Source organism: Eurosta solidaginis, chromosome 4 (assembly GCF_040869045.1).
Source record: "Eurosta solidaginis isolate ZX-2024a chromosome 4, ASM4086904v1, whole genome shotgun sequence".
In the NCBI taxonomy this organism is placed as follows: Eukaryota; Metazoa; Arthropoda; class Insecta; order Diptera; family Tephritidae; genus Eurosta; species Eurosta solidaginis.
In genome coordinates, this window is record NC_090322.1 from 178,158,245 (window position 1) to 178,173,424 (window position 15,180).

At 36.6% G+C, this 15,180-nt stretch overlaps 1 protein-coding gene across 22 annotated transcripts in view; it reads left to right on the plus strand.

The window, feature by feature from the left end:
- cac (cacophony) overlaps positions 1-15,180 on the plus strand; it is a 503,311-nt gene that overhangs the window by 286,447 nt on the left and 201,684 nt on the right. For 21 of the 22 annotated variants that reach the window (XM_067783991.1, XM_067783979.1, XM_067783982.1 and 18 more), the window contains one exon: positions 12,884-13,081. In XM_067783991.1, coding sequence (XP_067640092.1) covers positions 12,884-13,081 — 198 coding nt within the window. The remainder of the gene's footprint in view (positions 1-12,883; positions 13,082-15,180) is intronic. The other variant, XM_067783985.1, reaches the window with a different exon arrangement.

Sequence of the window (15,180 nt, forward strand, 5' to 3'; positions counted from 1 at the left end):
ATTTTTATATTTCATTATTTTGCTCAACAAAAAAAAAAAAAAATAAAAAATTATGAAACGAAAATCAATTATTTTATGAAAACAAATACAATGTGTAAGTAAAATGAAACTGGATTTTATTTCTACACATGATTCAATATCGAATCTCTTCTGTCTCAGTATGTAATATAATTCACCCTTCACGTTATTGAAAGAAAATATATATCAACACCCTAATCCATTTAGTGCAAATATATATTTTTTCCACCTTTATGTAATTTCTTAAAGTCTTATAAATTTTTCATAAATAAAATCCATTCCATAGTTATTCATAAAACAAATCATATTTCGAATGTCATGTTAGTTAAATTACTTACTTACTTTTTGAAAAGTTTGAGAAAACAAATATTTAGAGTGCAGTGAAATGTTATCATATTCAAGCTTAGAATAAGGGACAATAAAAAAATAAATAAAATAATTTAAAATGCACATGTAGACTTCCAAAGTGTGCGCCTTAATCAGGAGCTGTAAGAATTTAAAAATCAATTACGATTTAGAAGAGCGTTCACTGGGTCCCTAAGTATTTACCACTTTTTGCTGTGAATTTTACAGCCTCATTATATTTGGCGAACAAGACACTTAACGAACGTTGCCTGCTGTAGCGATATCGTCAAATAATTATACTCTGAAGCTTACGTTGTCTTTTATCATCTAGCTTAATGTTATTCGTCAACTGCACGAAAGCACCTGTCAAATTTGTTTTCTTTCTTTGCTTCTGACACTTTGTTTTAGTTTTCACAGCAGCTGCTCGTTCCAACAAACGCTGAAGTTAGATAAAGATTAGAGGAAGATTAATTAACTATCTCTTATGTTAGAGGACGGCTCGAGAAACACTGGAGAAACATAACGTTCTCAAAAAAAGTGAAACTTGCTATCAAATCGAGGAAAAATATTTTTCTCTAAGTGAGCTCTAATACATTTCTCTAATAGAATCCTGTGAATTGATTACTAGTGTCGTTTTCTAACAATTTTTTTGGGTTTTCATTAGTTCAAAATGACTGGCATCAAAGACTGCCACAAGCCGATCGGCTGGTAAGTTGGGGTTGTTGTTGTTGTTGTTGTAGCGATAAGGTTGCTCCCCGAAGGCTTTGAGGAGTGTTATCGATGTAATGATCCTTTGCCGGATACAGATCCGGTACGCTCCGGTACCACAGCACCATTAAGGTGCTAGCCCGACCATCTCGGGAACGATTTATGTGGCCACATTAAACCTTCAGGCCATTCCCTCCCTCCACACCCCCAAGTTACATGAGGAGCTTGGGGTCGCCAGAGCCTCGCCTGTTAGTGAAACAGGATTCGCCGCAGATAGGTGAGGTTGACAATTGTGTTTGGAGAAGCTATATATTGCGCTGGCAACCTGAAGGGTTGCGCTACACAGCCCTTTGAATCTGGTATTTTAGTCGCCGCTTACGACAGGCATACCTACCGCGGGAATATTCTGACCCCCTAACCCGCTGGGGTAGGTCAGTCGCGGTCAAAAGCGTTTCTATTATGTCACATTACTGACACGAAGTCGATAAAGCAGTGAATGATCAAAACCCACGCTAAAATTTTATGTTCATTTATTTCAAAACCCATTTTACAACTTCTAAGTTAATTCACACGCTTGTTTTGGCGCTCTTAATTGATGCCTGTTGTCAAACGAAAATATTGAAAACAAAGGGGTAATATAAAAACACCCGGTGCACCGCAAATATAAATTGCGTACAAATATTTATTTTTCGATGAAAATGCCACCGAAGGCAAAAGACAACCGCACAATTTAGTAGTTCAATAGCAACTGAATTTCCTTCTCGAAACAATGAAGAAGTGTGCTTTCGCATACCAACATACATACATACATACATATATATGCAAAAGACAAACACCTATAAGTGCTTTATTCGAATAACGGAAAAATTAAATCAGTTATGCCAAATTTTAACGAAGCATCTTTTAGGCTCCATTACTGATACTTAGCATAGACTTGACTTGAGAACTGTCACTTACAGTTCTGTTAAATGAACATTGCATGTTACTGATTACTCAAAACTTGGCAACACTTAACTTTACTTAGAAGTCTGTTGAATTTTGATTTTCTATGAAAGTTCTAAGTGACGTTTACATTTTGAGATGTCATTTGTTTGTTTCCATTTCATTTTGACATTTTGTCATACAAATTGACATTTATTTAAAAATAAATCTCAACGCTGATTATGATGCCAGATTGTATGTGCCAAGTGGAGTATAATCGTGGCTAAGTTGCCAAGTTTACGCCAAGTCAAGTCAAGTCTATGCTAAGTATCAGTAATGGGGGCTTTTCTCCTTTTCTTTATCATGACATAATTGCCAACTTCAAATTCCCTAGCAGGTGTATTATTTCTAAAGAAATATTCTTCGTTGCGCCGCTGGGATGCCAGTATTGCCTCACTCGCCTACTGTCTACAACCTGTTAGATTACATTGTTCTATATCCTGTTGTTCATAAAAAAATTCAGTAAATTCATCAACGATGGGTCCTCTTTGGCTAATGCCAAAAAGTAGACTAGCCGGAGTTTTACCAGTTGAGCTATGTACTATGTTATTAATAGCAAACTCAATCATGCTCAATTTAGAAACCCAATCGACATGTTGAAGTGGATTACTTAGTTTACTAAGCATCGGGGTTAATACTCTATTAACCCTTTCAACCTAGCCATTAGCTTGCGGCGATCCTGTGGAGATTGTGATATGATTTAGTTATGTTGTTTTAGTTATGTTTTTTACTAGGAGCTCACTGAACTCAAGGGATGTAAAACAGGTGCATCTATCTGACATTATCCAGAAGGTCGACTATAATACTGAAAATACTTTTTTAGAGACCTCTTTAGTACTAGTTGAGTTAGCTGGGTATAGTTTCACAAATTTAGTGAAAGCATCAATTACCACTAGCAAATGTTTTCTCTTTGATTTTAAAGCAGGCAATGGTCCCAGATGATCAATGTGAATGGTGTGAAAAGGTATCGGCTTCTTGGGGATGCTGTAGGGGTTCCTTTCGCTTACTCGGGCAGGTGCCGAATATACAATACATTTTAAACAATTCTTTACAAACTTTCCAACCTTAAGTCTCATTTCCGGAAACCAATAATGTAGTTTTATCTGGTTATACGTTTCACCAACCCCCAAATGGGCGACCTTTTCGTGTATACAACGGATAATATTATCTTCCATTTCTCGAGGGACATAAAAATACAGCTGGCCCTCATATCTTTTCTGTAAACTAACCCATATTTTAGATCATAAAGTTTCATGGTCACGGCTTTGAGTTGCCTGAAGCTGGAACTCTAAATCATCTTCGTTAACAGCTAGAACTACCTCACTTCGGCTGAGAGCAACATGCCCCATATTAGCACCTCCCCTGTGTTGAACAGAATAGTCATAGTTTTGTAGTTCAAGAACCCATCTCGCAATACGCGGGTTAAGAGTCCTTTTGCTTAACGTTAGTGTAAGTGAATTACAATCAGTGATGATCTTAAAGGGTATTCCTTCAAGATAAACCCTAAATCGTCGCATCGCATAGATGATAGATGGAGTTTCTAGCTCAAAGCTATGATATTTGCTTTCAGTGCTTGTGGTTGGTTGCGAAAAGTAAAAAACTAGGTGAAACTTTCCATCTGATTGACGCTGTAACAAAACAGCACCATAACCCTGGGCACTGGCGTCACAATGCAATTCTGTCTCATTATTCGGATTATATATTGACAAAACCGGAGGATCTGTGAGCCTTGCTTTTAGTTCAACAATGGCATTCAAGCAAGCTCCGTCAAGCTCAAATTTGGAATTTTTATTTAGTAAATCGTACATTGGTTTCGCAATTTTTTAAAACAGTGGGACAAACTTTCTAAAGTAGGAGCATAATCCAATAAATGAGTGCAATTGTTTAAGAATTTTCGGTAAAGGAAATTTGGCAACAGATTATTTGTGTTCTTGGTTTGGCTTTATGCACATATAACTCACATCATACCCCAAGTACTGAATACTATTTTGACAAAACTTACATTTTGGCAACTTTTATTCAAGACCATGCTTAGCGATCTGCTTCAATACTGATTCCAATAAGATCAGATGTTCATCTAATCCTGCTGTGGCTAGAAATATATCATCCATATAAACAATCAAGAGACCCTTTGAAATAAAATCTTTTAAAATAAAAGATATAAATCTTTGAAATACAGAGTGGGCATTTTTGAGGCCAAATGGCATCATTACATATTCAAAATCGTCACTTGGTGTAACAAATGCGGTGTATTTGATTGATTCTTCAGTTACTTTTACTTGGTGAAAGCCATTTTTTAGATCTAATAATATAAAATACTTTTTTCCTCCTAAATACTCCAAACAGTCTTCAATAAGAGGAAGAGGATAATTATCTCTTAGAGTGATTTTATTTAAATCCCTGTAGTCAACACACATTCTAGTTTCCCTGTTTTTCTTTTTTACTAACACTATTGGTGATGGATATGGGGAATCACTATGCCGAATTATACCTTTATCTAAAAGATCTTGAACAATTATTTGATCTTCAAATTTATCTTTATAAGATAGTCTTCGAGGATGTGAATAAACAGATTGATCTAAGGTTAACCTAATAAACATTTCGTAGGGTTTTACGATGCTCTCTTGAGAATAGTTCAAATAACAATCACGAATAATGCTTTCTATTCTTTCACTTGCAAAGAGGAATCAATATCAAAATCACTAACACTACTTTCAAAGAGGGCTTCAACATCTATCGCACATGTAAACTTCCCTTCACTAAAATAAAACCAATCTTATTTTTGCTCTGCACCAAAAATTTCACTATTCACTTTGTCAGCAATACTGGACCCACCGGCACAATGACCATTCATCGGACAAAGTTGTAAATTTCACTAGGACAAAGTTGCAAATTTCCTGGAACCTGAACAATATTTTCAATTAAAGACACGTTTGAGTTTAGTCCATTTAATTCAAATTTCAGATCTTTACAGTTTAACATGAAAAGTTTAATATTGAATAATTTAAAAAAATCTCTTCCAAGAAGCAATGGCTGAGATAAAAGGTCATCAGAAACCAGGCATGCTTAACCAACGAAACGATATCATTTCGTTACGATAATCAACGTTAATAAACGAAACGAAATGACTTCGTTAAGATCGTCAAATTAACGAAATGATTTCGTTTCGTTTTCTGCCATATCAAAACGAAATCAAATCGTTTTTGTTGATTATTAATTTCAAACTATGCTGGCAAAGCTGATTGATGGCGGAGTCATTAAAGGTGAAAGCATTAGCCAAGCTGATTGCAACTTTTCTCATGAATTTTGACAGTACAAACATTTCTCAGAGTATTTTTGACATTACCACCAACGAATTACACAAACAAATTACACAGAGTTTGTGTGTGTATGTGCGCTCGTTGTTGCCACCTTACGGCTTCACCATGGCTATAGCATTGCCAGCACAATTCAAACATAAAGTATCACGTTTTTGTTAACGTTTTTAACGTTAACGAAAGCTTTTCGTTTCGGTTAAAAACGAGATACAATTTATCTTGATAATTTCTTTATCGATAATATTTCGAAGTGTTTCAACGGAAACGGTGGAAATTTTTTGATAAACGATTAGCTTAACGTTAAGGTGCATCCCTGTCAGAAACTATATATAATGAAATTATTTTAGATTTGCCATTTAGCGAAATCTCACAGTCAATTTTTCCAACAGTTCTTAGTTTATAGCCGCCGAGACTGCAAAAATTTGTTACGATTAGTTCGTCGTCACTTATATCAAAAGCCAAAATACTTTTGCTCACAAAGCTGGCAGTACTACTTCTGTCAATCAAAGAAATTCATGTCTTAAAGTTTTTATTGTTCATGTTCCCATTAAAAAAGGCAATACTTACGGTTTGATAAGGCTCAAGATTGGACATATCATCATGATCAATCGACTCCTCGTTCACAGCGTTTTCCATTTTCGTTGACGGCTGGTTGCACTGCTTCAGCACATGGTCCTTGCTTCCACAACGAAAACATGATCCCTTGATCCGCTTTGGTTGCTTGCATTGGTTCGAAATATGCCCGTATTCTGAGCAATTAAAGCATCTGATTGTTGATCCTGGTTTGCTTCCAACTTCGGAACGCTGTTGCGTGTTTCTTGCTGCAGTGTCGTTTGCTCGCTTTTTTCATATTTTAAGAGTAGCTTCTGCAGCTCATCCAAATTTTTTGCTGTGTATAGTATGCGGTGTTATCACGCAGTCGCTCAATCACCGCACTAATTATCTCGTCCTCACTCAGATTTTTTTGGGCCGCAATCTCCTTTATGGGCAGCATGTATGATATAATGCCTTCATTAGATGCGCGCCGGCGTCGGGACAGCTCCTTATATACATCGTTGGTCGAAACATTTCGCTTGAACTGCTTATAGAGCGCTGCTTTCAAATCGCCAAAGTTTGATGCCGATGAGGTACGTAGAAATATGGCAGCTGTACCCGACAGCAAGCGGCGCATACACATATATTTGAAATGATCGTCCTTGTAGCCAACTTTCACCGCGTTCTCGAAATCATTGATTCATTTTCAATTGGGTATGCATTATCCCCTGACAATTTTGGCACCATGCCCTCTATATCCATTACAGAGATACGCTGGCGTGATCTAGGGCCCTCCAATGCTTGTAACTCTTTTTGCAACATCAACAATTTTTTTCGCTTTTCAAGTACAGCTATTTGTGCACCAAGGATTTCGGTATCGCCAGTTTCTTCGCCATTAACATCGCTGTTTTGAGGTTCCCCTACAACAACAGTAGCAACACCAGAATCAGCATCGAAACTATCATCCATTCGCCACCATTCAGAAGAGCACGCTATTGCGACACGGTAGCTGTAGCAGGATATACAAATCCTGCTTTTTCTAAAGCGGGTTGTAACTCATTTTTATTTAGGCGAGTCATGTTCAGACCCCACCCCTGATGAAAACAAAGGGGTAATCAATAAAAACACATGGCGCACCACAAATATAAATTGCGTACAAATATTTATTTTTGATCAAAATACCACCGAAGGCAATGAAGAAGTATGCTTTTGCATATCAACATACAAACATACATATAAATGTAAATGAAAAATGAAATCAGTTATGCCAAATTTTAACGAAGCATCTTTTCTCTTTCTCACAATTCTGATTTTCCCCTTTTCGTTTCGAAGATTGTACATAAGTATTACAAAAATGTGTGTGGTTGCCATCCACAAGAAATAAATGTACTTAAAGCAACCTATGGGGCCAAATAATGGTTTACAATATGTAAACTGCCAACATGTGGAAGAGGAAATCTGAATATCAAATTTGCCATATCGTTGAGAAATAGCCGTTTTTCAGTCAAAACAGACGGCAAACGCATTTGACGTTGTATAAAAAGCCGTTTTCTATGATATTGCCAAGTTTGTAGTCAAATTTGACCTAATGAAAATCTGTATTATACAAAGAATTATAAATTTTTTCAATTTGTATTTTTCAGCGCTTTCTTTGATATATTTTTAACTATTAATACTAGCACAAAAATTTATAAATCTAATTTTATTTCTGCTTAAGTTTCTCTTCTTCACTTATTATTTTTTTTAATCTTTTTTCTGCAAACAAGAAAACACACTACAGCGCTATCATTCTAAATGCCATTCAAAATAGTATTACGCTTATTCAAAGATTTAGCAGCTTTTACTGTAAGCTACATTAATGCCTCTTAAAAATTTGCCTTAATTGCTGGTTCTCGTAGATACATACATCCGGAGAGTTCCCTACTGACGAACAAGTACATTATCTTTGCTTAAATTATGTTGTTTTCTTTTTATCGGGGGAAAAATCAAGTAACACTAAAACTCTTTTGTAGAAGGTAACTAGTCCGATATGGTCTTGAGTGCATATTTATGAAGCTGCTATATCACACCACCTTATACCGAGCATTTACTCAGATTTAATTATTACCTGACATATGCCCAAAATCCTTAATAGTTCCAAAGTAAAATTTAATGGAGGAACAGCCCGGCCAGAAAATAATCTGATAAAATCGAATCTGTCTAGTTATGCCCTATGATAGCTAACAATATCAGGAATTCCATTTTTTTTTATTGCAGAGTTTTACATATTCTGTATTTGTTCTCATTATATAAAGCTTAGTCAGGCTTTGGTAAGAAAAATATGTTTGCCCATTTAAGGCCGATATTTGATATACATATGTATGGAAATCATATCTGCCTGTAGGGATATCAAATTTTATACCCGGAATAACGGTATTTCTGGCGGCCGCCGTGGTGTGGTGGTAGCGTGCTCCGCCTACCACACCGAAGAGCCTGGGTTCACACCCCTGTCAAAGCAACATAAAAATTCTAGAAACAAGTTTTTAAATTATAAGAAAGTCTTTCCGGTCTTTCTCAGTAAAATAGTGACCAGGCGGGACTAATGAGAACTGCAATTTGAGCACCGCTATCAGTGTGTTACGAATATTAGCAAAACTGAGGAGTGCTGCCATCTCCAGGCCGATGCTAAGCAGTGACGTGAATTCACATCAATAATTCAATCATTATGTATCTACATAAACGAATCAATAATTGCGTCTACACATATGTACACATTCCGACGAGCAACATTTACATACAAGGTAGCGAGAGATGAGATATCACACACCGATGAATTTACTTATACGCTTATGTGTGTGCGGGAGACTGTAAACTACAAACACATGCATATATCTTATCTGAGTTGTCACAAGAGAGAGCAATAATTTGTGCACGTAGTTGTGGCTGGCGATTTTGTAGCCGAAACAACTAGTAAGTTCTGGAAACCGAAGAGCCTAGAAGTATGCAGCGTAAACTATAAAAGCGGGGCAAGCGAGTAAGAAGGAACTCAGTTTGATTTGAGATGTCAAGCAGTTTGATTAAGACGATATCTAGCGAGCAATAGCAGTGTTATTTTGAATAGTAGAGTTTCATTGAGCTATCAATCAGTGTGGTTATTAAGCAAGCTATTCGTTGCACAGTTTGTTATTGTGAAGTACTTTAATAAAGGCCATTTTGCATTATTACAAATTGGAGTTATTTATTCAACAGTTTAGTGATTCGAACTTAGCAGAGGATTGCAAATAAGAGGATTTGCAGTAAATTCGTTACAAGTGTAATAAAAGGGTCTTAGGTCGCGATCCAACAATGTTATTTTTTTATTGCGGTTATGAACTATTAAAATGCATGCATAGTAAAGAAAGTGCGTTTTTCCCAGAGCGCTTCTCATACCAAGTATCACTGCTCGCTGCGTCCAGTGCATTCCCCCATAGGAGTATCGACTTGACTACCATTTCGAAAAACCACTGCAGGACTCTTGCCGATGACCCCCTACAGCAGTGGAAGACAAGCAGTATCCTGTTCAATAAAGACAGTCGTTAAAACGGATAGCAACCGTTTCCTTTTTAACGTTAAAAACAATCAGCATAAAATACATGCGAAACTATTCAAAAGTTGTTGCACCCAATTATTACATTAAATTTTAACAGGGAAATTTTTCTCGGACTTGAACATTTTAACTTATTTTTGTTAACAGGCTCATAAAACAACAGGCCAATAAACTATATATAGTGGAACCAACTGGACTTCTCTCTCAACGTGGTTCATACACCCATAAAGCTAAACCAGCGCGTTTACCAGTGCAGAATTTCGCTTATATTTGCAGATTCTAGCGCCGCAAGGCACCCAAAGAAGTGTCTGCGGTGACATCGGTAATTGGTCTTCGACAAGGCTGGACAATGGCATAGATATTTCTCTACACTTTCTGTCTCTTTCTACATGGGTACCCATAATGTAGTGACTTGTTAGAATTCCAACTAATGGGCTAATAGAGAAACGATTGAGAAGTATGACCGATTGCGATGTCTTTACATGCAGCTTGGGCCAGATTTGCTTGGTATACCTTGCACGTGGGTTCCATCGCCCGTCTCGCGTAAGCTTGTTCCGTGAACTGAGATCGCAGCCAGTGCTTGCAAGTATTTAGATGAGGATTCACCCAGCCAGTAGTGGTGAGAGCTTGCAAGGTGGTGCTTCTCTTGCTAGCTCATCACCAGCGCAGTTTCCCGTGTTGTAACTGTGGCCTAGGACCCATATTATGTTCAGGTTGCACTTATCAGTAAGCTTCTTTTGAGCTTCTCTGCACTTTAACGACACTAGTGACGATGAATCACTACAGTGTAGGGATTTCATGACAGCTTGGCTGTAGGTAAAAATGGAAATAGTGGCCGTCACCGGCAAGTTAATTAAATAGGGAGCAGCTTAGTAGATATCTTTAAGCTCAGCTTGAAAAAAAAATGCCATGGGTTGGTAAACGCAGGCTATGATTTATATTGAGCTTCCTTGAAAATATTTCACTGCCAACTCCGTTCATCAGTTTACAGCTATAACACATTGCAATAGCCTGTTCATAAAAGAACTTTCTAAAAGCAAAAAAGTGTAGCTTTGGTAAAAGCACATATACAAAGTACAAACCGTGCAAAGAACTTACTAGGATACTTTTCTGGGAAGGTCAATAATTTCATAAGTGAAAATCTAACTAAATCAAGAAAAAAAATGTAAAGCTTAAAGAAAGGGGTAATAAAAAAAGCGAAGCAACGAAGAAAAATTTGTCATGTTAAGATATGACATGAAAATACTCATTTACATATAAACGAAGTCTATATGATATAAGGTTTTTAAAGTGTTGCTACAGGTGCGTTTACCAACTCTCTGACAAGAACTTAGGTTAGGTTGAACTGGCCGGTCCATGAGGACCTCACATAGACTGATTGAGTCCGTAGTGTTACCAGAAGTTTGTTTTAACGACCAAACTGAAAAACCCTATCAAAAACCAGGACCTATGTTATAAAATAACTCCGCCATCTTGGCAAATACAAGAAGCTTCCTAGGACTTAAGCCATTTGCTGCTTCTAGATCTGACAGCTGTATCTCTCCTAATAGCTGGAGTCTTAGCCTGGCAAGTGCAGGGCACGAGCATAGAACGTGCTCGATCGTTTCCTCCTCCAACCCGCACTTCCTACATCTGCTATCACTGACCAAGCCTAATGTAAAGGCATGTGACGCCAGAAGGCAGTGTCCAGTCAGAATACAGTCCTCTCTTTTTAATGATAGAAGCAACTTTGTTAGTCTAAGGTTATAAGACCTACACATAATCTTCGACACTTTACAACCCCGCGCTTTAACCCACGCCTTTCCCGCTTGGTCGATCATGTGCACCTCTCGCCTTCGCTTAATCTCGCCCAGTCTAATTGGGACATCTACGGGGCAAACTTCAAGGGATGTGCCCTTTTTAGCTAGTTCATCCGCTTTTTCATTCCCATCTATTCCCATATGCCCTGGGACCCAATATAGATGTATGCTTCTCCCTGTCCCGATTCTCTCCAGAGACTGCTTACACTCTAACACGCATTTAGATGCTGTGCTATGCGATATTATTGCCTTAATCGCTGCTTGACTGTCAATATAATAGTTAACACGGTTGCAGCTTAAGTTATTCTCTTCCAGGGTGTCTACTGCTTTGGTTACGGCTAATATTTCCACTTGGAAAACGCTGCAGTAATCCGGCAGCCTGTAGGATCTGCTTATTTCCGGATCAGCACAGTATACCGCAGACCCTACTCCTTCCGCTACTTTCGAACCACCTGTCCACCTCCATTGTGGCCTTAAGATCTGCCTCGAAGCCCAGATAGGGAATCAGGTAGTCTGTTCGTCTTGTGATTGATGACGCTATACTACTATGGTCTTTGCTACCAGGTCTACAGGTGGAATGTGCAGAATGGCATACAGTGCAGCCGTCGGGGTTGTTTTCAGGGCTCCCGTAATGCTAAGCATCGATTGTCTGCATACCCCCTCTAATTTTTTGAGGTATGGTGTTTTTTGTGTGGCTTTCCACCAAACAAGAACTCCATAGTATAGAATAGGACTTACAATCTTTTACATGTATAAAGTGCCGTCGACGCCTTCTTCACCCTCTCCTCCACGTTGAGCTTCCATGACAGCTTACTGTCTAGGATGATTCCTAGATATTTTGTGCAAGGTTTCTCCTGTAAGGCCATCCCTCCTAACTTAGGCCTGGTCCAATTTGGGACCTTGTACCTCTTTGTAAACAAGACCATATCCGTCTTCTCCGCATTGAGTTTCAACCCGACATTAAATGCCCAGGTATGAATATCCCGAAGCGCCCGATCCATCAAAGAACTAACTGACAAGAACTTAACTCAGCAAAAAAAATGCTCTAACAATGAAGAATATCTTCATTATATTTTTGTTTGATCTTTGTCTCACAAACAGGATATTTTCACAGTCAGACAGATTTTTCTGTAGGGTTCTTTTCGTTTATAGATTTTCTTTAGTGATTTTGCATTATAGTAACGATGCGCTGAGCTGATCGCCATAGCAGTTAGTGCCCTTTTTTGTTAGTCTTAAAAATTTTTTTAAGCCTAAATATATAATAATAATAATAATAGTAACGACGCGCAACTTGCGTGTTTCAGTAAAAAAATTTCGTTTTGAATTTTCATTTTAAAAATATAATACATTCATAAATGCAAGCATTTAAAGTAACCATATGCATCGATACACAATATATATTTTCATATTTTGTTAAATGTATATTAATCAAAATACAAAACATATACAAAGCGTTTTCGAGATATGCTCGCACATTATTTAATATACTATAACGCATTATATTTACACACCTACATAAACTACTAGTATTATCTAAACGATTTATTCCCTTAGCTACTTATGCAATTTATATTTAAAATTTTCTGATTGATTTCTCTTTATAATTTTGATAATAGGATACCTTAAATCACGCCCGAAACCTCAAGGAAGATGTACGGGCTTTTGGCGTGCCGAGAAACGTTTTCGCTTTTGGATGCGGCACACGGTGAAAACGCAATGGTTCTATTGGTTTGTGATCGTACTCGTATTCCTGAATACTATGTGTGTCGCTGTAGAGCATTATGGTCAACCAAAATTTTTAACACTATTTTTATGTAAGTACTTAGCAATAAAAATTATTTTAGTTTTTATATCGGCCTACTGATTTGTAAGATCGCGGGTTCGAATCGAGCTCAAGGCCTAACAATAATTTTTTATCATTATTATTGTTATGTTAAATTTTTTCTTAATTGAAAAAATGTTTAAATTAGAATAGAAGAAAGAAAAAATTTAGACAACTGTCAAAGCTCGTTGTATAGATCCATTTCGGGAACTGCTAAATTCCTTCATCTGCAACGTTTAGGCGCCGCTGCTATAACCATTCAGCCATCCCAGCGGGTTTTTGTTTGTCTTCATTAATCCTACTTATATTCTGGTTCGTGCCAATTGATATCACAACACTTTTTATTCTTCTATTCTAATTTAAAAATTTTTTCAATTAAAAAAAAATGTATCATAACAATAATAATGATAAAAAATTATTGTTAGGCCTTGAGCTCGATTCGTTTAGTTTTTGACCAATGAGGTGCCTAAGTGCAAGAGAATCTACACTATTATGAGCCAAGATTTCACTAAGCTCCTTAGCTTCACCAGGAGTAAAATACATTAAGTTGTTAAACTAATAACATCACATTTTTAATTTGAACTTGATATCGTTTATACCATCTGCGTGTGGTTTGACGCGTGTACATACTAATGTATTTTTACCACTGATGAAACTAAGGACTTAACGAAACATTGGGCCATGATAGCGAAGATTAACTTGCACTAAAGCACGTCATTCGTCAAAAACTAGCATACTTTCTATCAACAAGTTATTTTATTTTATTATTAAAAGGTAATTGGCCTTTTTGTGAATTTGGTCCGTTTTAGGCAGTTGCCACGATTTTGGTACTTTTTTTTCTTTTTCGCTCATGTATAATTCACAGTATTGCCCAAAAAATTTGCAGCACATTTGTTAACCCACATATAATTTTGAATTCACTTCAATGGATTTCTCACCACAAAAAATTGCCTAGTCAATAAAAATGTACGAGAACAGTGACATTTCACCTAGGAAATAATTTAGGCGAGGCATTATAAAGAAAAGTGTTGGTAAACGCACTGTCGTTAATTGTTGATGAAACAACGGACTTATGAAAAAAAAACTCTTGTTTAATAATTATAATAATAATGGCTAAATATTTCCATCGGTTATAAAACACTCAGTAAAAGATTTTTGTCACTAGTAGAGCTAAAAGCATGTATTTCAAATGTACGTGCGCCTCTAAGAAATTTTACAGGGCTTGCAACTGATGAAGCTTGAAGTTTAATGAATTGAAAACTATGTACAAGAATGAAACAAATTTATTTTACATTGATTGTACTTGCCACTTACTTAATTCAAGCATACTGAGAGTAGTTATGTGAAGGCACGTCGATATTTAAATCTTTCTCACCCAGCTCAATCAGTTAAAGGAATTCCAGGACTTTTGTGGTGTTAAGCCACGCAAGATACTTTAAAACTAAGTATCTTTGCACAATAAATATTTTAAATGGAAGGCAGAAATACTTCTTGAAGGCGATAACTTTATAAATGTACAACGAATGCTATTAAAAAATTTTATCTTTATATTCAGGTTTTGAAGCAAACGCAAAAGAGATTTGATATTGGAAGAAATATTTTGTGTAAAATTATCCCCGTAGGTGCAAGCAGAACCCCATTAACCCCTGAGGCCTGGTATCAAAACTCACTTTTACTGAACCTAGGCTATGTATGATATAAAGTATAAACGTTAAGAGAAAAAGTAAGCATCTATAGAAATAGCTCTAACAAAATTGCTTAGTTTCATGTTCCTTACTAAATCCTAACTACGCTATACATTTTATTTCATTGCAATCAATAACATAGTGCTAGAAATAAGAGCTTTGTGAGCAAAACTAGGTTCACAACGTTGGGTTGGTGAACGACATAGTCTCATCCTATAAATGTGAAAATATAATACCATGAAGAGAAGCTCGGCCTTAGATCTCTTCGGAGGTTATCGCGCCTTACATTTATTATTATTTTTTTTTTTATAATACCATGAACTACATTTTATTTTTGTTTGTTCCTTGAATTAAAGCAAATCATTTACTATGTCTAGTAAAATTGTATATAGGAAACCATGGAAAC